Source organism: Eptesicus fuscus, chromosome 13, assembly GCF_027574615.1.
Source record: "Eptesicus fuscus isolate TK198812 chromosome 13, DD_ASM_mEF_20220401, whole genome shotgun sequence".
Lineage (NCBI taxonomy): Eukaryota > Metazoa > Chordata > Mammalia > Chiroptera > Vespertilionidae > Eptesicus > Eptesicus fuscus.
This window is the reverse complement of record NC_072485.1, coordinates 16,051,984-16,078,747: the sequence shown is the minus strand read 5'-3', so window position 1 is coordinate 16,078,747 and position 26,764 is coordinate 16,051,984. Positions and strand designations below refer to the sequence as shown.

The 26,764-nt window shown below is 40.6% G+C and overlaps 1 protein-coding gene across 7 annotated transcripts in view; it reads right to left on the bottom strand.

Moving 5' to 3' along the window:
- The window catches only part of DCUN1D5 (defective in cullin neddylation 1 domain containing 5), a 66,032-nt gene that overhangs the window by 3,455 nt on the left and 35,813 nt on the right, over positions 1-26,764 (bottom strand). For 6 of the 7 annotated variants that reach the window (XM_054724751.1, XM_054724752.1, XM_054724753.1 and 3 more), the window contains 4 exons: positions 26,510-26,580; positions 26,006-26,097; positions 572-680; positions 377-481 (listed from right to left, as the gene is read on the bottom strand). In XM_054724751.1, coding sequence (XP_054580726.1) covers positions 377-481; positions 572-680; positions 26,006-26,097; positions 26,510-26,580 — 377 coding nt within the window. Of the gene's footprint in view, positions 1-376; positions 482-571; positions 681-26,005; positions 26,098-26,509; positions 26,581-26,764 lie in introns of those variants that run through there. The other variant, XM_054724754.1, reaches the window with a different exon arrangement.

The following is a 26,764-nucleotide window of genomic DNA, read 5'->3' as shown; positions in this document are numbered from 1 at the left end:
TTTCAGCCTAAGACCCTGGAACAGAAAGAAACCTGATTTAGAAGCTTGAGATTTATGCACTAATATCAATTTTCTCCTGCCAAAAGCCCAAGAAACTATTTTGTCGGAAGACTGCGATAAAATTATTTCTTGAAGGTTTAGGAGTAAATGGAGGGTAGGAGTAAAATAAGTATATACAGAATATATTACTGAACATGAACTCGTGTCTAAAAAATGACAGTACTATGTAAACATTTTAACAAATTTTCTACTAAAGCAGATATTTTTAAAAGTATAGTATTAAAAATCTATTTGCTTTTCCCCAATTAAAGGTATGTTTTTCATTCAGATTAAATTTTAAAATAATATTTTAAAAAAAAAAAAAAACCATACATACCTCCAGGTACTGGTAAAATACTGAAAACAGTGGCCATGTCCTCCCAAGCAGAAGAGCTAACATAGATTTAGCAGTATCAATGTCAAGACTTCTCTGATCTTTATCCTAAAATATATAAGTAAAAGTATTTTTCCTAAGTGTGGCGTCAAGATTGAAAAAAATATTAAAATTACAAAACATGGATATTGCACTTACCCTTGCAAAATCAAAGGCGTATCTGTAGATATTCTTAAACGAAGAAATATCATTCAACTGTGAGCGCAAAAAGTCAAATTTGTTCTGTAATTTTTCTGTGCAGTCACACCTTAAATTTAAAAAAATCAAACAGATTATGTAATAAAGAAAAGTAATTAAAAAGCACCTTTAGAAAGTCTAAAAGAATGCATGAAGGAAAAAAGTAAGAGCAATACAATATGTAGTTATTAATTTAGGTTTACAATTCTCTGATTCAAAATTTATTATAGCAAACAAACAACCCTGTTGCCTTGTATCTACCAATGCAATAAGAAAACACATACGTATACACACACACACACACACACACACACACACACACACACACACACACCTGGACACCAATAACAGTTCAATTCAAGTAACATTTCTTTAAAAAAAACAAACTCAATAAAATTACAATTGTCTCTTAAAGAGAGAGTATTAAAATGTGCTTTTACCACATAAAGTTAGCAAATGGCAGAACAAATGAAATTAATCAGGCCTCTGTCACATATTTCACTGGAAAGTTCTTAGGCACCACTTGGTGAGAGATTAGCCATGAGTACACTGAGGAAATTAATACATTATGTTAGTAGTTCAGTCATAAATTTAGATTCCTACAACTTTAGTCAACAAAAAATTGAGGAACATCAGTGGCAGCACCTGCAGTACATAACAAATGTTAATTTGTTTTGATAAGAAATGAACATCAAATGCAATACATATATATGCAAAAAGTTGTTATTTCTAAAAATAATATTAAATATAAGAAGCTAAATAAATTTTTTGAATGCTCAAAAATCTTTAGTGACTTTGATTTTTGCTGGGTTGATATATCCCACTATTTTGCAAGAAACAAGGAGACAAAGCCTTTCACAATTGGCCCAAATTTCCTGTTACATCTCCTGGCAGGTCCCAATATCTGTATTGTGCTCTAGATATATTTCACTTATCATTCCCAAATGCCACAACTATGCTTCAGTACACATTATTTCCCTCTACTTGAAATATCGTTCCAACATTTTCACTAAATATTATTCATCAAAACCCCACTCACATTTTGCCATATCTGAGAGACCTGCCTTCCTTCAAACAAACTAGTTGTGCCATCTATTGTGACCCACAGTTATTCCACTCAAAACTGAAATTTTAGTACTCATCATATAGGATAGACACGTAGCATTCTCATATTTAACTGAGACTTTCACTACAGTAAATCAATAATGTGATATGGTAACTTATAATCCTGTAAGATATATATATTTTAAATAAACCTGTGTGTTGCTTAAATTTTGCATTCCTAGAATAAGCCAAAGTTGATCGTGCTACCACTTAATACATTGCTATTTTTTTTTTTTTTTTGCTATGTTCCTAAGTGAGACTGGCTTACAAATTTCATTTTATCACATTCTCCTTGATAGTTTTGATAACAAGCTTATAACTTAAGCCTCAGAAAATAAAATGAGTATTATTACCTTTTATTTCTGTTTTCTGAAAAAGTTTATTGAACACTGGAAACAGCATTTGTTCAAACTCAGGTGAAAAACAACCTTGGCCTTTTCAGTGAAGGAAGAAAGGACTTTTAACCACTAAATCAGCATTTTAATGCTTATAGGACTATTCAGATTTCCTACTTCTTTTTCAATCACTTTTGGCCATTTATATATTTTTATGATAACTTGTTTATTTCGCACAATTTTATTTAAATATGTCAATTAAAATCATTTACAAAAATTTTTAATATATAATATATATAGTTTTGCCTTCTCTTTGATTTTCCTGACCATCTTGCAAGAATTTCTTAATTCTCTCAATTTTATCGTTGCTTTTTATTTTATTAATGTCTGAACATCTTCTCATCTCTTTTTGCTTCTTTCTTTGGGTTCTTTTTCTAAATTCTTAAATTAGATAATGAGCTCATTTGGTTTCAGGCCTTCTCTCTCTTAAGGCTATAGATTTCCCTCTAAGTATAAATTTAGCTTCAGCCACAGTTTTGATAAGTATCATTGCTTTGATTATTCATTTGCAAATGACACCTTGCTAAGTGATTTCAGAAGAGTGGAATAAAAGTCTTATTAGAATAGGTTTAAGAGAGAATAAGAGAAGAACTGGAGAAAGTAAGTATAGACAAATAATTTCAAAGAGTTTGGTCCTAAAAGGGGACTGAGAAAAGAAGAACTAACTAGAATGGGATTGAGAGGTTGGGAGGAGAGGGGAAAGAGAAGCATAAGGTTTTGCTTAAAAAAAAAAAAATAGATAAAAGAAATAACTTCTGCTTCCAGCAAGGTGAAATAAATGTGCTTTTCTTTATCTATCCTACAAATTTAACTAAAAGTAACAGATATTATATATAAAAACAAGCATAAGAAGGTTTTTGAGGAACACTACAATAGTGAGTTCCCTTTCTGCCTCATGTTCTCAGACTTGGAACTAGAGTCAGCAAACCAAAAATGCCAATGGGCAGACAAAAAGCAACAACAAATAAAAAAAAACAAAAAACACACACCAGCTTTCCCTCTAGCCAAACAAAAAGGACCCTAGCAAGGCAAAAACCTTTTAGGGGAAAAAACCCCCACAAAACCAACACATTATTTTTCAGTCAAACATCATAGTAAAGTATGGCTCAAGCCCCACCAATGCCAGCAAAGACTGAATAGTCCACTCTCACCAGTATGTAAGGATGCCGTCCTCTCAACTCTTGCAGTGCCAATGGAAACCACATGGGGAACATGAACTTCTACTCCTGCCAGGCAGTAAGTAAGGAGCAGCCAATCCTCCCCCGCCCTTGGGTCATAGAGTCAGGGCTTTCACCATCACTGCAGGAGCAAGGCCACCGCCCTAGTAGTGTTACTGGGGACTTTGTGAGGTACAAGAAGGTATCAGTGAAGCCCTAGTGGTGACCTGGAACTCTCATGTCTGCCAACACTAATGAGGACCTTCCTTCTCAGATGTCAATGGAGCAAGAGTTGGGAACTTCAATTTCTATCTGTACCTGGAAGTAATGAGGCAGTGGTCCCCACTTCTGCGAAGTGTGTTAAAGGAAGCTAGCTAAAATTGAGAGTTTAAGTAAGATCCAGAGTTTCATGAGTATAATAGTCAAAATTTCCAGGTTTCAATGAAAATGCTTCAATAATCAATTGTGAACACAATAAGACAACTGAAAATAGCCTCAGCAAAGAAATATAAAGTCTAATGAAAAAAATATGTAAAAAAGCAAGTGGTAATTTTTAAATTGTAAAATACAGGACAGACTTAAGCCCTTTACATTAAATGTAAGTAGCCTAAATATTAAAATTAGAAGACAGAGATGGACAGAATGCATTAAAACACACACACACACAGACCCAACTATATGCTATCTAGAAAAAAGAAACTGACTTCAAATATAACAACATAGGCCGAAACCGGTTTGGCTCAGTGGATAGAGCGTCAGCCTGTGGACTGAAAGGTCCCAGGTTCGATTCTGGTCAAGGGCATGTACCTTGGTTATGGGCACATCCCCAGTGGGGGGCGTGCAGGAGGCAGCTGATTGATGTTTCTAACTCTCTATCTCTCTCCCTTCCTCTCTGTAAAAAGTCAATAAAATATATTTAAAAATATATATATATATATAACAACATAGGCAGATTGAAAGTAAAAGAATGGAAAATGAGCCCTGGCTGGTTTTTCTCAATGGTTAAAGAGCACTGGCCCTTGGACCAAAGGGTCTCGGGATATATTCCCAGTCAAGGGCACACACCTCGGTTGCAGATTTGATCCTCATCCCTGGTTGAGGCCCATGTGGGAGGCAACCAGTTAATGTGTCTCTCTCATATTGATGTTTCTCTCTTTCTCCCTCTCTCTCTCTCTCCCCACCTCCTTCCTCCTTTCCACTCTCTCTCTCTGAAGATCAATGGAAAAATAATATCCGTGGGTGAGGATTAAAAAAAAAAAAAGAATAGAAAATGACATTATGAAAATAATAAAAAGGAGTGACTATATTAATACCAACTAATGTAGAGTTCAGAACAACAAATTATCAGAACAAAGTGGAACATTACATAATGATTTAAAAAAGGTTAAGTCCTGGCCAACGTGGCTCAGCTGATGGAGTGTTGTCCAGTACACCCAAGAAGTGGTGGGTGTGATTCTAGTCAGGGCATGTGCGGGAGGAGGCCCATTGATACTTCTCTCTCAAAAACTCAATTAAAATTTTTTAAAAGATAAATAAAAAGGGTTAACCTGTCAAGACATAACAATCTTAAATGTGCATGCACCAAACAAGAGTTGCAAAATATATGAAACTTAAACTTTTAGAATTGAAAGGAGAAATAAATCCATAATTGTAATTAGAGATTTCAATACCCCTCTTGCAGCAACTGACAGAACATCAGCAAACATAAAGAATTCAGCAACACTATCAACCAATAGGATCTAACTGACAATAATAGAACACTTCACTCAATGACAACAAAATACATATTCTTTTCAAGTGTTCCAGAACATAAGCCAAGACAGATCATATACTGAGACATAAAGCAAACATGAACAGACAGGAAAGAATTGAATCATACAGAATATATTCTCTGACCACAATGAAATCAAACTAGAAATAACAAAGATAAGAGCAAAATCTCTAAACACTTAGAAAATAAACAGCAAAGTTCCAAATAATCCAAAATGACAGCATGTCTCAATGAAAACCAAAAAATATGTTAAAGTGAATGAAAGCGAAAACACGAAACATCAAATTTTGTGAGACACAAAGCAATGCTGAGAGGAATATTTATAGTACCAAATGCAGACATTAGAAAAGAGAAAAAGTCTCAATTAATAATTAGCTGTCAATTTAGAACCTAAAAAAAGAAGAGCAAAATAAACCTAGAGCAAGCAGGAGAAAGTAAATAATTAAGAGCATAACTTGATGAAATTGAAACAGAAAAACAAGAGAGAAAAATCAATGAAACAAAGAATTGAGTTTTTTGGAAAAGATTAATATTATCTAGCAAGAATGACAAAGAACAAAGGAAAGGACAAAAATTATCAGCACGAATGAAACAAAGAGTATCATTATAGACTTGCAGATATCAAAAGAATATACATCTGACAACATAGATGAAATGGATCAATTCCTTAACAAACAAAACTATCACAACATACACAATATGAAATAAATAATTTGAGTAGCACTATAATTACTAAAGAAATTTAATTCAAATTTTTAAAACTTCTAAAAAAGAAATCAATGTGAGAGAGACACATTGATTGATTGCCTCACACCCACCCCAGCTGGGGCCAGGGAACAGCTTGAGCCTGTAACTGAGGTACATGCCCTTGACCAAAATCAAACCTGAGACTCTTCAATCCATGGGCCAATGCTATAACTACTGAGCCAATAAAGCCAGTATTACCTTGACATCAAAACCAGAAAAAGAGAGTATTAAAAAAAAAAAAAAAAGAAATTATCACAAGAGAAAAACCTATGTAATTATGTATGACTAGAGGCCTGGTGCACAAATTCATGAACCAGTGTGGTCGAAACCGGCTTTCCAACATCCCCTGAGATGTCCCGGATTGCAAGAGGGTGCAAGCCAGGCCAAGAGACCCCACTGGTGCATCATCGGGGCTGGGGAGAGATGCGGGAGGTTGGCCAGCTGGGGAGGGCTCCAGGGTGTGCCCGGCCCATCTCATTCAGTCCCAATCGGCCTGACCCCAGCAGCAAGCTAATCTACCCGTCAGAGCATCTGCCCTCTGGTGTTCAGTGCACGTCATAGCAAGTGGTTGAGCGGGCTTAGCATATCATTAGCATATTATGCTTTGATTGGTTGAATGGCCGACCAGACACAGCATATTAAGTTTTTATTATATAGAATGATGGATGTTAACTTATTGTAGTGATCATCTATCCTATCTAATAAAAGAGTAATATGCAAATTGACTGTCACTCCAACACACAAGATGGCTGCCCCATGTGGACAGAAGATGGCTGCCAAAAGATGGCCAGCAGGGGAGGGCAGAAGGGAGGGACCAGGCCTGCAAGGAGGGCAGTTGGGGGCAATCAAGCCTGCAAGGGAGAGCAGTTGGGGGCGGGGGGGGGGGGGCAGACCAGCAGGGGAAAGCAGTTAGAGGCAATGAGGCTGGCAGTGGAAGGCAGTTAGGGGTGACTGGTTTGGCAGGGGAGGGCAGTTGGGGGTGACCAGACTGGCAGGAGAGGGCAGTTAGGGGTGACCAGGCTGTCAGGGGAGGGCAGTTATGGGGTGACCAGGCCAGCAGGGGAGGGCAGTTAGGGGCAATCGGGCCGGCAGGGGAGCAGTTAGGCATCAGTCAGGCTGGCAGGGGAGTGGTTGGGGGTGATCAGGCTGGGAGGCAGAAGCCATTAGGGGCAATCAGGAAGGCAGGCAGGTGAGCAGTTGAGAGCCAGCAGTCCTGGATTGTGAGAGGGATCCCAGATTGGAGAGGGTGCAGACTGGGCTGAGGGACACCGCCCCTGTGCACGAATTTCGTGCACTGGGCCTCTAGTCCTACCTAAAAAAAAAAGAGTAATATGCAAATGGACCCTAACTCCGCTACACCAACAAGCCACGCCCACAAGCCAATCAGGAGCAAATATGCAAATAAACCCAACCAAGATGGCTACAGCCACAGAGAGCAGGAGGGAGGCTTGGGTTTCCCTGGTAACAAAAGAAGCCAAGCTTTCCGCAAGCTGTTGCAGGCCTAAGCCTCCACTCAAGGCTACAAAGTTTCAATTATAGAAGGTAAACAAATCCAAACAGAAATGGCGGCAGCCACTGAGCTGGAAAGAGCAGGAGGCAAGGGTTGCCCTCCGGCAATAGAGGAAGCAAAGCTTCTGCAGCCCTGGCTGGCCTAGGCCTCTGCTCCAGGCTACAAAGTTTCAATTATAGAAGATACATCAATCCCAAGAGAAATGACTGCTGGCCACGGAGCGAGCAGAAGGCTTAGCTCCGCTCCAGGCTACAAAGTTTCAATTGTAAAAGGTAAATAAATCCCAGATACCAGGGCCTCTGCTTGGGTCACCAGGGGGCATGGCCGGCCTGAAAACAACCATAGGCCCTTCACCCAGGCCGCCCCACACCCCAAGGGAACCCCCACCCTGATCCGGGACACCCTTCAGGGCAAACCAGCTGGCCCCCACCCATGCACCAGACCTCTATCCTATCTAATAAAAGAGTAATATACAGATTGACCATAACTCCAACACACAAGATGGCTGCCCCCATGTGGTCAAAATCCTTCCCCCATGTGGACACAAGATGGCCGGCACAAGATGGCCAGCAGGGGAGGGCAGTGGGGAGGGACCAGGCTTGCAAGGGAGGGCAGTTGGGGGCAATCAAGCCTGCAGGGGAGGGCAGTTAGGGGTGACCAGGTCAGCAGAGGAGGGAAGTTGGGGGTGACCGGGCCTGCAGGGAAGGGCAATTGGGTGGGACCCAGGCCTGCAGGGGAGAGCAGTTGGGGGTGACCAGGCCTAAACGGGAGGGCAGTTAGGGGCAAACATGCTGGCAGGGGAGCAGTTAGGCATCAATCAGGCTGGCAGGGGAGTGGTTAGGGGGTAATCAGGCTGGCAGGCAGAAGCAGTTAGGGGCAATCAGGAAGGCAGGCAGGCAAGCAGATGGGAGCCAATAGTCCTGGATTGTGAGAGGGATGTCCGACTGCCCGTTTAGGCCCGATCCCACCATGGGATATTAAATATTTTAAATGCTTTTTTTTTTTTTTTGCATTAATCAAATGTCTTGTATCCTGTGATTAATCCCACCATGGGATTGGGCCTAAATGGGCAGTCGGACATCCCTTGAGGGGTCCCAGATTGGAGAGGGTGCAGGCTGGGTTGAGGGACACTCCCCACCCCCGTGCACGAATTTTGTGCACTGGGCCTCTAGTATATATATAAAAGCCTAAGCGATTGTTCGACAGTAGCTATGACATGCACTGACCACCAAGGGTCAGATGCTCAATGCATAGGCATGGAAACATGGAACAGACTGATGAATCTCAGAGGAAAGGGGGGAGAGGGAGGGTGGGAAGAGATTAACCAAAGATCTTATATGCATACTAGAGGCCCAGTTCATGGATCTGTGCACTGGTAGGGGTCCCTCAGCCTGGCCTGCAGGGATCGAGCTGAAAGAGGGCGCAGGCCAGGCCGAGGGACCCCACCAGCGCACAAATCCGTGCAACGGGCCTCTGATTTTTGCAATATATACAAATATTGAATCTCTATGGTGTACACTGAAACTGATATGTTATATGTCAATTATGTCTAAACAATAGGAAAAATAAAGAAAAAGAACATTACAGACCCTAATCCCCTATGAATCCTTAACAAAATGTCAGCAAATAGAATTTAGCTATATAAAAATAATTATACACCATGAAAAAGTGGGATTTATTCCAGCTATGCAAGACTGATTCAATATTCAAAAATCAATTTAACAACATATTAACAAAGAAAAACTACATTTGATTAATGCAAAAAAAAAAAAAGCACTTAAAATATTTAATATCCATTCAGGTTAAAACTCACAGAAAAATAGAAACAGAGGATAACTCCCTCAACTTGATAAAGAACATCTACAAGCAACCTGTAGCTAATACACTTAACAGTGATACACTACATGTTTTCCCTCTAAGATGGGGAGATAGAAAGGATGTCCACTCTCACCATACTAAGTTCTAGCCTATCCAATATGTAAAGGGAAGGAAAGAAAAGACATACAGTCAAAAATAAATACATAAATAAAACTCTCTTTTTCCCTATTTTATGTCATAACTATATGATGATTGTGTAGAAAATCTAGGGAACACACACACACACACACACACAAAAAAAAAACAACAATGTAGAAAAAGTGAGTTCAGCAAGGTCACAGGATACAAGACAAGCATAAAAAAATCAATTATACTTCTATATATCCTCTTACCTAATAAAAGAGGAAAATGCTAATTGACCACACCTTCGCTACGCCCACAGCCAATCAGAGTGAGTATGCAAATTAACCAAAGATGGCAGTTAATTTGCATACGCAGGCACAGAGCAGAATGAAGCCTGCTATGAGGGGAAGGGGGGCGGTGGAGGGAGCTACTCGAGTAGTGCTTCAGACAGAAGTGAGGAAGGGCCGGCTCTATGCGGCCCAGAGCGGGGAATGGGGACTTGCTGGCTCTGGGTGGCTGCAAAGCAGGGACTTGCCCGGGCGGCTGGGGAGCGGTGACTTGCCGGCTCCTGGGCGGCTGTGAGTGAAGCCAGGGGCCTATTCTTGCATGAATATCGTGCAATGGGCCTCTAGTATATAATAAAGCCCTAATATGCAAATCAACCAAAAGGCAGAACAACCAGTCGCTATGACGCACACTGACCACTGGGGGCAAACGCTCAATGCAGGAGCTGCCCCCTGGTGGTCAGTGCACTCCCACAGGGGGAGCGCCACTCGGCCAGAAGCCAGGCTCACAATTGGTGAGCACAGCGGCGATGCCAGGAGCCTCTCCCGCCTCCTCGGCAGGGCTAAGGACCCTGAGGGGGATGTCCGACTGCCAGCTTAGGGGAGCGGGCCTAAGCCGGCAGTCAGACATCTCCATTGGGGTCCCGGACTGTGAGAGGTCATAGACAAGGCTAAGGGATGCCCCCCTCCCCAGTGCACAAATGTCGTGCAACCGGGCCTCTAGTTAGCAATAAACATGTATATGCTGAAATTAAAGAAATACTATTACTTACAATGGCTCAAAATACAAATAAAATATTTAGATGTAATTCTAAGAAAACATGCTCTAAACTACACAAGACGGATGAAAAAAAATCAAACACCTAAAATAATAGAACCGTATCTATCTTCTATGCATTGCAAGATTCAAATACCGTATTTTCCAGCATATAAGACAACCCCCAACTTTTCCAGTTAACCTTTTGCACTCGGATGTCGAGTGTGACTCGACATGGTTAGCATCGGTAGCAGCTCTTTTTATACTCTTTGAATGTATCAATAATTTGAAATATAAAAAAATCCAAATAAATAAGTTTGTATGAAAAGAAACTCCAGTTTTTTATTCTACTGCCGCGCTTTGTAAAATCTGGGGTATTTAAAAAATTAAATCCCGAGTAGAATAAAGGAACAGAGAAAAAAGCAAGCGAGTGCAAAGGGTTCAAATATAGAGTTTGGGATATACTTGCCATATAAGACTACCCCTCTTCCAACGCACACCAAATAAAAATTAAAAAACACCAGATTTGATTTCAATATAGTAATTTTAATTCAAATGCTTATGACATGCAGGTACTTAGCAGGAAAACTGTCACTTATAAACATAAGGCTGTTTGTCATCAAACATGTAAACATAAAACAGTGCAAGTGGATTAAACTTTTCCTAATTCACTCTAGAGCTGAAGGATAAGACAATAAACCCATGGGAGCTGCCATGCTGTTTGTTTTCTAAGCTGTCAACCAAACTGGAACTGATGATGATAGGAGGAAGATAAACAACAGAGAGAGAGCAACTGCCAGGCAAGTCCCTGGTGAGTTAGCAACGCTGCTTCACTGCAGTCCTCAGGAGCGAGATCTGAGAAGCAGAGAAGGAGGTAGGTAATAGGATACAAGAGCGGGCCAGACGGGTGAAAGAGGCGTGTTTTTCTGGGCACAGCTCTATCTCTTTTTTCCATACCCTGGGCAGCCCTGATGCCTGCAGCTTGCTCCGCCCTTCACTTACACCTTCCCGGTGAGGCGCCCCCTCACCTTGTCACTGGGACCGAGTTAAGTCACTTCTTTCCATGAACCCTGGTGAGTGGATTTTCTTCTACCATACTTGTACAGTGCCGCCCTTGCTGCTTTCATACGGTTGCCGTATACGGTGGGGGTGGGGAGCTCAAAACGGCTGAGGCCGCATTCCCGCTGTATGCGGCGAGCACCCGGCTGCACTCCATTCGTTTCAATGGAGCCAGACAGAGACCGTATGCGGCACAAAAAGGAGCCGGCCGGAAACACTTGCGGTCTCCGTCCGGCTCCCTTGAAATGAATGGAGTGCAGCCGTTTTTGAGCTCCCCCCACCGTATGCAACGACCACAGATTCTCCAGTCCGGCTCGGAAGTTTCAGCACCCACCCTATAAGACGACACCCAGCGTATAAGACGACCCCCAACTTTTGAGAAGATTTTCCTGGGTTAAAAAGTCGTCTTACACACTGGAAAATACGTTAATAAAGATGTCAATTCTCCCCTCAAATTCACATGCAGTTTAACCAAAATCTCAGTAAGATTTCTTTGTAGATATAAAGGAGCTGGAATAGCTATAACAGTTTTGAAAAAAAGATGAATTGGTATGTGATTTTAAGATTTAGTATACAAGAATATACACTGGAAAAACACAGTCTCCTCAATAAATGCTGGGAAAACTGAAGAGACACACGCAAACCAAACAAACAGCTGGTTTGGCTCAGTGGTTGGCCTGTAGAGTGAAGGGTCCCAGGTTTGATTCCAGTCAGATATGTCTCTCTCACATTGATCTTTCTCTCTCTCTGACTCTCCCCTCCTTTCCACTCTAAAACCTGAAAAACCATAAAACTCCTAAAAGAAAATGTAGGCAGTCAACTCTTTGACGTCATTCTTAGCAATCTATATATTTTTGTTAATCCTCACCTGAGGACACTTTTCCATTGATTTTTAGACAGAGTAGAAGGGAGGGGGAGAGACAGAATATGCGATACATTTATATATGTAACACATATATAAAATGGAATATTACTTCACCATTAAGATAAAATTACTGCCATTTGTGACAACATGGATGGATCTTAGAATATCATACTAAGTGAAAAAGTGATATATAAGTCTGAAAGCAACAAATGAACAAGACACAAAAAAACAACAACAAAAAGACAGACAACCGTATGGTGATTACCAGAGGGAAATGGGGGGGGGTGGGGGTGGGGGCGGAGGGGGAGTAGTAAAGGAGGTAAATATATGGTGACCGGAAAAGATTTAAATTTGGGTGGTAAATATACAATGCAAGACACAGATTATGTATTATAGAATTGTACACTTAAAACCTATATAATTTTATTAACCAATGTCACTCCAATAAATTTAAATCCTCATTCAAACATATTTTTTCCCATTGATTTTTGGATTGAGTGAAAGGAAGGGAGGAGGGGGTGGCGGCGGAGGGGGGAGGGAGAAACACATGGAAGTGAGAGAGACACATCAATTGGTTGCCTCTCACACGTGCCCTAACCAGGGCTGGGGATCGAACCAAATGGTCTCAGGTTCAATTATCAGTCAAGGGCATGTATCTTGGTTCAAAACAGAACTACCATATGACCCAGCAATTCCACTTCTGGATATTTATCCAAAGAAAACACTTATTTGTTTAAAAGATTTACACAATCCTATGATCACCGCAGCTATTATTTACATAGCCAAGGTGTAGAAGCAATCTAGGTGTCCACTGATAACATGGTGAAGAAGGATACGTATATGTATATGTATATAGATATATATCTACATAGACATATATATATATATATATATAAATGGAATATTATTCAGCAATAAAAAACAAAAGAATGAAATCTTGCTATTTGCAACAATATGGATGGGCCTAGAGGGCATTATACTAAGTAAAATAAGTCAGACAGTGAAAGAGAAATACTGTATCACTTCACTTATATGTGGAATTTAGAAGACCAAACAAATAAACAAAACTAAACAGAGACTCATGGACACAGAGAACTGATGATGGCTGCCAGAGAAGAGAAGGGGTGAGGAGATAGGTGAAGGAGAGTAAGAGGCACAAAATTCCAGTTATAAAATAAATAAGTCATGGGGATATAATACATATAGGGAATATATATACACATATACAGCATGGGGAATATAATCAATGATATGGAAATAACTGTACAGTGACAGATGGTTACTAGACTTATTGTGGTAATCACATTGTAAAGTATATAAATGTTTATAATCACTACACTGTACACCTAAAACTAATAAAATATTATATGCTAACTATAACAAAAAACAAAACTAAAGTCTCACACCTCTTAAAAAATTAATTCAAAATGCACCATTAATTTAAATGTAAAAATATAAGCCTCCTAGAAAAAAAATAAGAGAGAATTCTTAGGTTCTGGGGCTCTAGGCAAAGAAATCTTAGACTTGACACCAAAAACACAATCCATAAAAGAAAACTGGTAGGTTGGACTTCACCAAAATTAAGACCATTTGCTCTGCAGAAGTCCTTGTAAGAGGATCAAAACCATAAGCTACAGAGCAGGAGAAATTATTTGCAAACCACATATTCAATGAAGGAATTGTATCTTGAATACAGAGAAAACTTTCAAAACTCAGCAATAAAAGTTTATCCACAGTCTCTTAGCCTATAATTCCTGAGATACTGCTAAGTTACTGATTCCTACTTCCTCTACACCTATTCCTTTGTAGCTCATCTATTGAGTTTTAAATCTTTTATATTTACACTTTTATAAATAATACTAGAGGCCCGGTGCATGAAATTCATGCACTCCGGTTGAGGGGCGGGGGGAGGAGGGGGTTCCTCAGCCTGGCCTGCACCCTCTCATAGTCTGGGAGCCCTCAGGAGAATGTCCGACTGACAGCTTAGGCCCACTCCTCCCGGGCATCCTTAGTGCTGCCACCAGCTCAGGACTTTGGGCTGAGTGGCGCTCCCCCTATGGGAGCGCACTGACCACAAGGCGGCAGCTCCTGCATCTGCCCCCTGGTGGTCAGTGCACATCATAGTGACTGGTCATTTCACTGTTCAGTCGATTTGCATATTTGTCTTTTATTATATAGGATTATTATATAGGATTTGGTATCCGATCATCTGAGACCATTCCTCTTTTTACTTTAAACACATTAAATGTAGTTATTTTATACTGACATTGTGAGAGTTCAAAATACTATTCTTAAAGAGTCTGATTCTGAAGTTTAAGATGTTTCCCAATATGTTTAGTGATTTTTTTTTATTGTTAAATAACCACTAAAGCTTTTTCTGCAGAAACTGAGGCTTGTTTAAAATGAATTCTGGTACAGAATTGGTTCCATTACACCTATGGGAGCACTACTTACCTGGGACAATTCTAAAATACATCTTTACTTGTGTCATAAAAATAATGAATTTCATCCCTAAATCTGAGAGACAAAAAGCTTTTGACTAGGAATTCTCTCAAGTGAAAGCCCTTCATCTCCAACTGTATGCAGAACCAAGCCAAAGCAATCAAGTCTCCATCAACTGGGTAGGTTTGGCATCTAAGACCTAATTCCAACACAACTCTGATTGTGCAATTTGTCTCCTATTCCCAAAACCCATGACAGGTTAATAGGCAGACGCTGACTAGGAATAGGTAGACATCCTTAGGGAAAATGCCAGTTCTATAGATCTCTATGGAATCACCATCTCTGGTCATTTATGGTCTGATTATTTTCCTTCATTTATAGTCAAGTACAGGTATATTTTTAAAAAGATGTTTTTACATTTTCCCCAACATGTTAAGTGTTTTACATGAGAAAAGGTCTCTTTGCACATTTAGTCTACTATACTACCAGAAACAGAAATCAAAATTTGTATTAGTTAACCTTTGTGTGGGGCCTAGTTCCTTACATATTAGTGAATGTACAGCAAGTTTCATCCAAAAACAAGAAAAATATTCTTATTTATTGAAAATGTGTATTTCATTAAGTGGTTTCTACTAGTGCAAAAATTATTAAGGAAAAAAAAATTTAATGAAAGCTAAAAATGCAGTTCACTTCTACCAGAAGGATATGCAAAAGAAACAAATTCTCAGACTATTTGCTATTATAACGCTGTTTGAAATTTTTCACATGAAGTCTCTTAGATCTCGAGTTATCAGTTGAAAATGTACAGAGGGTATTACTTTTAAGCAACTAGTAACATGTACTCCTTTCCCTGTCATGATCCATCTTAAGTAGGAGTTTCGTTTCTTAAATCTTCATAGCTTCTGGAAGCAGTGCCTTTTCACATTTTTTAGTAATGTGATTCACAGTTTCACACAAAATCTCAAGCATAATCTTATTAGATTTGAAATTCAGGAGGGCGAAAAGATAAAGGACACCTCCCTCCATTTAGAAGTTCTTCCTCTCACTAGCATCAGCGTTTGAAAATCATTCTCCTAGCACAACATAGGGCCTGGCATACAGAAGCATTCAAATAGTATTCGTTAAATAAAAATATGAATACCAAAAATAAAACACAAAGTAGATAATATACTTATTTGATTATAGGAAGTTTCAAAATGTCCTATTTAGGGAAAGGTTAGTGAATAACTGTAGTTCAAACAAAATTGTAAAGTTCATTAATAGTAGCTGACAAGCCCTAGCTGGTTTGGCTCAGTGGATAGTGCATTGGCCTGTGGACCAAAGGGTTCCAGGTTCAATTCCAGTCAAGGTCACATGCCCAGGGTTGTGGGTTTGATCCCCAGTGGGGGTGTGCAGGAGGCAGCCAATCAATGATTCTCTCTCATCAGTGATGTTTCTATCTCTCTCTTCCTCTCCCTTCCTCTCTGAAATCAATAAAAATATATTTAAAAAAAAATAGTAGCTGACAAGTCACCAAGTAGGTAAGAATCCAAGAAATTACCCTCTTTACCAAATGTTTTATATTCCAGAGGTATACAAGGAAACAGTAATAGTTAGGAAGTGATTACAATAAGCTTAAAACAGAGATAAAGTGAAGAACAAAGGTTCAAGTCAAAGAGAGTGTAGTTAAAATTCCAAATTCTCCCATGTGGCTTTAGGCAAGTTACTTAACCTTTTTCAGTCTGTTTCCTCATTTTAAATCAATAACACTAATAGACAATCCACAGATTAAATGAACATATATGTGTTAAATGCCTAACACAGTTTTGGGTACAATATGCTCCTTTTGAGGCAAAAATCACCTATACACAGTGGCTCTCTCTCCAAACTATTTCATACCATTCCTAATGGTATATCTAAATCTTGAGCAGAGAAAGATTCTACTATAATAACTGGCAATTTATGTTTTCTATTTGAAGAGTGAAAAGAATAAGAGCACAAACTTCCACATTTGTTATCAATTTGTTATCACTGTAAACGAACCTAGCAACACCTGTGAACATACTCAAGCAGTCACTATCACAACCCTTACATTTAATCTAGTCCAAAAACAGACTCAGTAGAGTTAATATCAACACCTCATAACTTGGAAAGCTTAGAAAAAATGTTTCCCCTGAACTAAAAAGAAATAATGCATACTTAATTATATCATGGAAAGCAAAAGGTAGTTTTTTAAATAACAACAAAACACAGATTTTAAGGAACACTAGCACAATATGTTACCCCTCTCCAAAACTACTGCAGTTAGAATGAATGGAAATGGGTTTAAATTTCAACATTAGGACTTGAAAATTGACTTCCTGAATACAGGTATCTTGCTTTTCAAAAGTTTTCATATGCCACTTAGCTTTTTTGAGAGAACTACATAATAATACCTGTTTTCAATAAAAGAAAGACATCCAAAGAGAATTTTTGCTTTTAAGAATCAGCCAGTATTTGCTTTGCAGAGATCCTTTATAGAGAGGCAGCGTCCACTGCACCCCAAACAGCCCTGCCAAGCTCCTCCCCCAGGAACTACACTTAGCTTCTCAGCATGAGAATGCCACAGTTTAGAACTGTATACGTGAGCATCTGTGCTTTATATTGACTTAATTTGTGCACCCATTAGGCAAGATGTGTCCTTAAGGTATCAAGAAAAGCCTGAGAGAGCTCATAAGGGGGTTCATGCTTATCCTAAAATTCGACATAAATACGTATATTTGGTATGGTTTGGTAGGTTATTTTGGGGGATTGGAAACCCTCAAAAAGTTTCCATATAAATTCATGGTTAATTCCTTCTTTGGCTTATACCACTTCGGCTTACAAAAGTTTTCACAGGAATGCTCTACTTTTGGATATTGGAGTAAACCTGTATTAACAAGGGAGGCTATCAAATTTCTGCTTCATTAAAGACCTTTGTATTAGACCTAAATGAGGTTCTCTTGCTTCATCAGTGAGTCCCAATAAATATGCTCTGACAGAGTGATATGGAAGAGGAAAAAATTTATTCACAATGTTCTGGATTTAGAACTTTCTCTGAATCAGGTCTATTGACCAGAACAATACAATCCACCTCTGGGGGTATTTGGGAATATGGAGGGGAGCATTTTAAAATTCTTATATGACTCTGGGGGAGAGTAGAAAGAAAGGTTAACCAATGGTAATTAGTAGTTAGCCCCCAAACGCTCAACAAATCATAGTCACACACATGTGCCACAGCATTCCATATACCCCGCATTCTTTCAAACCCACCAAAAATTGTATAAATGCTCCCATACCTCTCTTTCCTGAAGAAAATCAAGTTAGACCATTGCCTTTGATCTTCAATTTTCAGGCTCAATATGGGAGACCACATGGAATATAACTTAAACCTACTTACAGGTATCTTAGTTACTACTATTCTTGTCAGATACTATCTTCTTGCCTCTTTTTTTCATTATCATAATATCAAGTAGTCTTTTCCAAGTTCTATGATCAGTTTTCTCCATCATCATGGTATTTTACCCTTGCTCCAACACCAAAGCTAGCAAATATGAGAAAAGTTCTCCACTCTAGTAAGGTATGCCAGAACAAAAATTTGCAAGTATCCTTGGAATCTTGAATCCAAGAATGCAAGAAAGAGGAAGACCCATATGCAATATTTTGGGTGTAGCAACATTTGTGCATCTTAATGGGGAAAGATCCACAGCTTTCATAAAGTTCAAGAGTCTATGACCTTAAAACATTATAACAACTGCTCTATTGAAAACTATCCCAAAAATGATGATTGCTGTGCTCAAAAATTTCTAATGGTTTCCCAATATCTATAACATATGCTTTAAACTCTCAACATGTTAGCCAAAGCCCTCCAAAGTGTAGCCATTATTATCCCAACTATCTGGAATTTAAACCTATTCAGTCTATTTTCTTCATGTACCATTTGACTATAACTAACCAGACTACTTCCCCCTCAAACATATACTTTGCTTACTCAAAGCTCTGATCACAATTTCCTCTTCAGAAACATTTTCCTAAATCCTCAACCATTAAAATCCTAATCATTCTTCAGGGTCCAGTTCAAATGCCACACCTATAAAGATTTTCCTGTCTATTCAGCTAAAATTAACCTATGAGCAGCTGTACTTCCACAGTATTTTGTGTTTTTAATCTAGCACTTGTTACATTTCACCTAGATTTATGGTTATCCTATCTAATACAAGAGTAATATGCAAATTGACCATCACTCCAAGACACAAGATGGCCGCCCCCATGTGGTCAAAGATGGCTGCCCCCATGTGGACACAATATGGCCACCACAAGATGGCCAGCAGGAGAGGGCAGTTGTGGGCAGTTAGGGGTGACCAGGCCAACAGAAAAGGGCAGTTGGGGGAGACCAGGTCAGCAAGGGAGGGCAGTTGGGGGGGACCAGGCCTGCAGGGGAGGGCAGTTGTGGATGATCAGGCCAGCAGGGAGGGCAATTAGGGTGACCGGGCCAGCAGAGGAGGGCAGTTGGGGGAGACCAGACCTGCAGGGGAGGACAGTTGGGGGAGACCAGGACAGCAGGGGAGGGCAGTTGGGGGAACCCAGGCCTGCAGGGGAGGGCAGTTGTGGGTGATCAGGCCAGCAGGGAGGGCAATTAGGGTGACCGGGCCAGCAGAGGAGGGCAGTTGGGGGAGACCAGACCTGCAGGGGAGGACAGTTGGGGGAGACCAGGACAGCAGGGGAGGGCAGTTGGGGTGGACCAGGCCTGCAGGGGAGGGCAGTTTGGGGGGGGGGAACCAGGCCTGCAGGGGAGGACAGTTGGGAGGGGACCCAGGCCTTCAGGGGAGGGTAGTTTGGGCGGGGACCAGGCCTGCAGGGGAGGACAGTTGGGGTGGACCAGGCCAGCAGGGGAGCAGTTAGGCATTGATCAGGCTGGCAGGGGAGTGGTTAGGAGGTGATCAGGCTGGGAGGCAGAAGCGGTTAGGGGCAATCAGGCAGAGGTAGGCGAGTGGTTGGGAGCCAGCAGTCTTGGATTGTGAGAGGGATGTCCGACCGCCCATTTAGGCCCGATCCACTGGGCCAATCAAGAGTTCCCAGATTGGAGAGGGTGCAGGCTGGGCTGAGGGACACCCCACCCCGTGCACGAATTTCGTGCACCGGGCCTCTACTAGTATTATAATATCTTTTGCCCTATTAAAATTTAACTAGCAGGCAAGAGCCATGTCTTATGCCTCAGGGAAATCACCAGTAAGTGGTACAGTACCTTACATAATAATGATGTTTAAACATCTACTAAATTAAATCCAATTTGGAGAAATTTAAATTTAGACGATGAAAACTACATAGAGCAAAATACCTAGAAAGAATATGGCAATTATATTCCCTAAAATTTACAAAATGGCCATTCTAATATCTACAATAATAAAAGCATAATATGCTAATTAGACCGGACATCTTTCCGGATGACCTGGACGAAGCTGGGGCTGTGAGGGAATCCTGGATCCGGGTGCCTGCTGGCAGCTGGAAGGTAGCCCGGGTCCCGGAGGGAAGCCAGTGCTGGCAGCCGGGGGAAGGAAGGCCTATTCTTGCATAAATGTCATGCATCGGGCCTCTACTCTATACTAATAATAGCCTAGGTGGTCGTCACGCCCTGACACCATGATGCCCTCAAGCTGTCACAAGATGGCTGCATGAGCAGCCAAAGGCGGGGCCTGGCGGCTGCTACACACATCAAGGCCTGGGGGGTCCCGTGGCTCCACGCAGCACAGAGGAGGCAGGTCCTGGTGTCTCCGCTGCCTCTGACGCCTCTTGCTGAGGAGGCGGGTTGCAGCAGAGAGTCCCCGCCGCCTTGCACGGTGAAGGCGGGTCCCGGCGGCTGCTCTGGGCAGCTTCTGCTGGGGTTCCTGTGGCCCCGCGCCTGCCGCATAGGCGGGACCCCCGGCTCCGGCCTACCTCTTTGGGGCAATCCATTTTTGGGGCAATCCATTGAGGAGCCCCGAATGGGTGGGCGGAGCCTACCTCTTTGGAGCAATTGATTGCAGGGCTCCTGCACTGTGAGAAGGCACAGGACAGGCTGGGGGACCCTCCCCCCGGAGTGCACAAATTTCATGCATCAGGCCTCTAGTTTAATATGCAAATCGACCGAACAGCAGAACGACCTTCTGGACAGAGGCAGCCGGAGCTGGGAGGGCAGTAGGCGGGTAGGAGGCAGCTGGAGGGAGGGGGGGAACCAGGATAGTAGGAGGTGGGCAGGAGGCAGCCCATGTTGGGAGGCTGCAAAGGCCTACACTTGCACAAATTTCATGCATCAGGCCTCTAGTTCTAATATAATCAAATACCAATTCATACCCATAAATTATTTTACACACAAAAAAAGACAATTTAGTTTTGAAAAGTCTGCACGAATAAACAGCCTTAAAATAAATATAAAAAGTATTCTGAAAACTGTTAAGCATTATATAATTACAGATTTTAATTAATCAAGGTTACTATAGTCCACTATCCTTGACCACTGTATATATTTTAACTACCAGACTATTTTATTCTTTAGCAGAGCTCTACTAAAGTTTGCTAGGGTTAAAATTAATTTGAAACAACTGATAACTATATTTAGCTAATTTAGGAACCATGAAGTAACTATGCCCAGGTTAAATTAAATATTAAAATTATGAAATATCTATAGAGAAATCAAATCTGTGAAGTTTTCATTGTGTGATCCTATCTAATAATAGAGTAACATGTAAATTACCATCACTCTGCTACGCCCACAATTGGGCGGCGGGAGGCGGGACTCGGGGTGGCCTATCAGGCCATTGAGAGGCACGGATCTGCTGCCACTGAGGGGGGCTACCCTGCTGTTGAGATTCCAGCCCCCTGCGCCTCTCAACGGCCAGATCCGCGGCCGCTAAGGGGGCCTGCCGCGGACACCCAGCTGCACCTCTCAACAGCAGGGTAGCCAGGTGTCCGCAGCAGCCCCCCAGCAGCCGTTGAGAGGTGCAGGGGGCGGGAGTCCCGCCCCCTGCACCTCTCAACAGCAGGGTAGCCCCCCTCAGCAGCCGCGGACCATCAAAAGCGTGGGAGCTGGGTGCCTGTCTGCTCTGGCACCAGCGGACAGGCACCCAGCTCCACCGCGAAAAGCGAAAGCGTGTAGGGGACCCTACACGTGCATGATTCAATCATGCACTGGGCCTCTAGTTATTATATAAAACCAAATATTCTAGACAACTATTAATTTAAATTTTAGATTTACACATAGATTCCTTTGTCTCTCTTGGTTTATATTTTAAACTATTTTTATTCTTTGCAAGATTTTTACAAGATTCAGGGAGTAATAGGACTTAGCCAATTGAGAAAAGATGCTTTGTATACTTGACCTTTGAACAATATGGTTTTGAACTGTGCAGGTCCACTTACATGCAAATTTTTTTCAATAAATATGTTAACCTTTTGCACTCGGATGTCGAGTGTGACTCAACACGGTTAGCATCGGTAGCAACTCTTTTTGTACTCTTTGAATGTATCAATAATTTGAAATATAAAAAAATCCAAATAAATAAGTTGGTATGAAAAGAGACTCCAGTTTTTTATTCTACTGCCGCGCTTTGTAAAATCTGGGGTATTTAAAAAATTAAATCCCGAGTAGAATAAAGGAATCGAGAAAAAAGCAAGCAAGTGCAAAGGGTTAAATATGCATAACATCAGTGTTTTTATACCATGTAAGACAGTACTGACGTAGATACTGATAGATAATTCATCTTGTAAAATAATTAACAACCATACGGTATGGAGAAATGAAGTACAGTAATTGTATTTTCTCTTCCTTATAATTTTCATAGCATTTTCTTTTCTCTAGCTTACTTTATTGTAAGAATTACATAATACTAGAAGCCCGGTGCATGAAATTTGTGCACGAAGGGGGGTTGTCCCTCAGCCCAGCCTGTACCCTCTCCAATCTGGGACCCCTCGAGGGATATCCGACTGCCCTCTCACAATCCAGGACTGCTGGCTCCCAACTGCTTGCCTGCCTGCCTGCCTTCCTGATTGCCCCTAACCACTTCTGCCTGCCAGCCTGATCACCCCCTAACCACTCCGCTGCCAGCCTGGTTGATGCTTAACTGCTCCCCTGCCAGCGTGTTTGCCCCCAACTTCCCTCCTTTGCCGGCCTGGTCACCCCTAGCTGCCCTCTCCTGCAGGGGTGATCACCTCCAACTGCCCTCCCTTGCAAGCCTGGTCCCTCTCAACTGCCCTCCCTTGCAGGCCGGGTGCCTCCCAACTGCCCTCTCCTGCTGGCCATCTTGTAGTGGCCATCTTGTGTCCACATGGGGGCAGACATATTGTGTGTTGGAGTGATGGTCAATCTGCATATTACTCTTTTATTAGATAGGATAGAGGCCTGGTGCAGGAGTGGGGGCCAGCTGGTTTGCCCTAAAGGGTGTCCCAGATCAGGGTGGGGGTTCCCTTGGGGAGTGGGGCGGCCTGAGCAAGGGGCCTGTGGTGTTTTGCAGGCCAGCCATGCCCCCTGGCAACCCAAGCGGAGGCCCTGGTATCTGGAATTTATTTTCCTTCTACAATTGAAACTTTGTTGCCTGGAGCGGAGCCAAGCCTGCTGCTCCCTCCGCCGCCGGCAGCCATTTCTGTGGCAGTTAATTTACCTTCTATAATTGAAACTTTGTAGCCTTAAGCGGAGGCTGGGCCCAGCCAGGGTGTGCAAAAAGCTTTGCTTCCCCTGTTGTCGCCAGCAACCCTGGCCTGCTCTCTCAAGCTCCGTTCTGCCTCCATTTCTGTTTGAATTTGTTTACCTTCTATAATTGAAACTTTGTAGCTTGAGTGGAGGCTTAGGCCTGCAACAGCTCGCAGAAAGCTTGGCTTGCTCTGCTACCTGGGAAACCTTGCTCTCTGTGGCTGTAGCCATCTTGATTGGGTTAATTTGCATACTTGCTCTGATTGGCTTGCGGGCGTGGCTTGTGTCGATGGTATGGTCAATTTGCATATTACCTTTTTTTATTAGGTAGGATAACTGACAAAATATGTATTAATTGTAAAATATTTAGGTTATGAATAATGCTTTCAGTCAAAAAGTAGGCTATTAGTAAAGTAGTTGGAGAGTCAAGTTATACACAGATTTTTTACTGCACAGGGAATGATGCTCCTAACTCCCGTGCTGTTCAAGGGTCAATGGTAGAAAACCCTATTTTCACAGTCAAGTGCGCTTGCCTAATTTGAATAGCTTCAAGGCTATACAACAAAGGGTTCTAGGCCAACGGACAGGAAATACTGAGTGAAACAGAAACATCTAATTCAATATTAAGTGCTATATAATTGCTTTAATTTTGTACTAGAGGCCTGGTGCACGAAATTCATGCAGGGTAGTTTAGGCCTGGCCTCCCCGCCTCCTCCTTTCCTCGCTCCCTCAGTGCCCCACCAACTCCGCTGGTCACCTGCCATGTTCCACGCCACCCCCTGGTGGTCAGTGCACATTATAGCGAGCAATCAAACTCCTGCTCTCCCAGTCGAACTCCCAAGCAGACAATTTGCATATTAGCCTTTTATATATATAGAAGATAGCTGTGAACTGCCTATAAGAAAGATGTGCTAATAAAAAAAATATGTTCATGCCCTAACCGGTTTGGCTCAGTGGATAGAGTGTCAGCCTGCAAACTCAAGGGTCCCAGATTCAATTCTGGTCAAGGGCATGTACCTTGACTGCAGGCACATCCCCGGTAGGGGGTGCGCAGGAGGCAGCTGATTGATGTTTCTCTCTCATCGAAGTTTCTAACTCTCTCTCCCTCTCCCTTCCTCTCTGTAAAAAAATCAATAAAATATATATTTTTTTAAAAAATATGTTCATGGGTTAGTCAATTTCTATCCTTGGACTCAAGGCCATATGTTGCTAATTATTCAAGAGTATATATTAGAAATACTTTGTGTTACACATTTGTTTTATACATAGGCAATATAAATCAAGCTATGCAAAAATGAATTAAAAACTCTTTGGTTTAAAAATATAGAATATTCAAAGAAGCAGTATACAAAAAAAAACCAATAAGAGTAGTAAAAAAAGAATTTACAATGCTAAATAAAATGTGTTATAATTAATAAGCCATGTTTCAACTGAAACATTTCAATGAAACAGACTGAGCTATGTAAAAACTAGTTTATGTTCTTTGCATACTCTTTTCTATATATATTTTATCTTTCTCTATAAAGCTAATTAAAGGTGGGAAATAAGCCAAAGCATTTCAAATTCAACATTATTTTAATATGGCACGTTATGACATCTAGAGAAATTGCAAAATTTAGTCTTGGTTGTAAATACTATGATTTAAAAAGTTAATAATGGCCTTCTGTTTTTAAAAGAATGCTAACAGATATACAAAAGAATGTCCAAATGAGAGTACAGTATGGTAGACTGGTAATGCTGAAATTTAAATTCTAGGTCCTCACTCTGCCACAAATGAGCTATTTAAACTTTAGCAAATAGTTACCTGAGTCTCAGACTCTAAATTAGGATTTGGTTCACATGAGCAACGTTTTTTACCTAAATATAATCTGTATATTAATACTGGTTAATGTGTTAATAAAAGCATAATTGGAACAGGAAACCATATGGCTAACAAGTACCCCAGTTTGTGGCTCAAAGGTATTATAAATTAATGATTCCTCTATTTTAGAATGCTGATAATTAGTAACATCTGCATGAACATTAGAAGCATGATATAAAATTACCACATAATTCCTAACTGATTCTGAAACTAAGTCTACTTTACTTTGGAAAGACAAAATCAAATTATTTTTATAAAGAAGCAATTCTATAGCTTATGACAGTGTTCCAAAGGCAGCATCCTAATACTACTGTATAATGGCTACAGGCTGTACGGGAGCCATACAGCATTTCTACTTTTGTTCTTCATGAGATTCATTTGGCAAAAAAGAATTGAGAGTGCTATACAACTCTATCTTCAAATTTCATCTTTAGATCAAGTATAAAATTGAAGAGGAAAGAGAGGAGGCCTCTGAGCTTAGAACTGCCCAAAGAGCAAACTTCGTACACAGATTTCTATATTCGGAGAAGGAAATCTTTTATTGCTCAAACAACCTGTGAGTAAATAATTTTCATCATGGACCTCTAATTCACCCACCAAAAGAGTCAGTGAATTTAAATAGGACTGTACTAAGGTTCTTTAAAAGACAATATGAAAAATGGGGGTAACTGTTCATTTTGCCAAACCATAGTATACATTTTGTCAATCCTAAACTGATTATTACAGATCAAACCAATTTGATTACATAATGTGAAACTTTACTCCTGAAAATTGCAAAGCACAAAATATCAATTAAGATCTTCAAATAGCCCATCAAATTTGTTTTTTAAAAAAATATCTTACTGTAATGAAGTCATGCCCTTTAACCATTCTTCCTTGGTAAAAAATCCCATGCTTTCAGCCTCCAATTTCCACGCTAAAACTAACATAATAATCTGGAAAGAACAGAACATAAAGGATAGGGGAAAAGTCAGCATAGAGATAATCATGTCTATATTTATCATGGAGAGCATTTTTATACAACTATTTCCTTCCTTCAAATATTAAAGAGTACAACCTCTGAATTTATTATCTATAAAGAAACTTAGATGGGACCAATTTCTTAAAAGTAAAAAGTTCTAACAGTTTCTGAAGGTAGAATCACCCTCACTCTATTACAAATGGCATTTGTATCAAGAAAGAGAACTTGGGCCCAATTTAAATTGATTAAAAATATCCTAAGTAAAAATTTACAATAAACATGAAGAAACAAAATCTTCACATAAGATTAAGGTGTCCAAATTTTTAGAAATTTATGAATATGCTATACCCCACTTATATTCCATTCTACTTAGAAATAAAACATACATTTTCAGGTTCAACACCAATGTCTTCACAAAATTTTTCCATTCCTTCTGGCCCTACAACTTCATCAGGACCTTCAAAGACAAAAATAATTTATATATTTTATTGTTATAATTTAATATCAACATAAAACATAAGCCATTATTCTAAAGGTATCTATGAATATACCATAACATTTTTGGAAATAAATGATTTTGAATTTTGACATATCTTTGATAAAGTAGTATAAACATTTGCTATAGAATTTAATATTTTAAA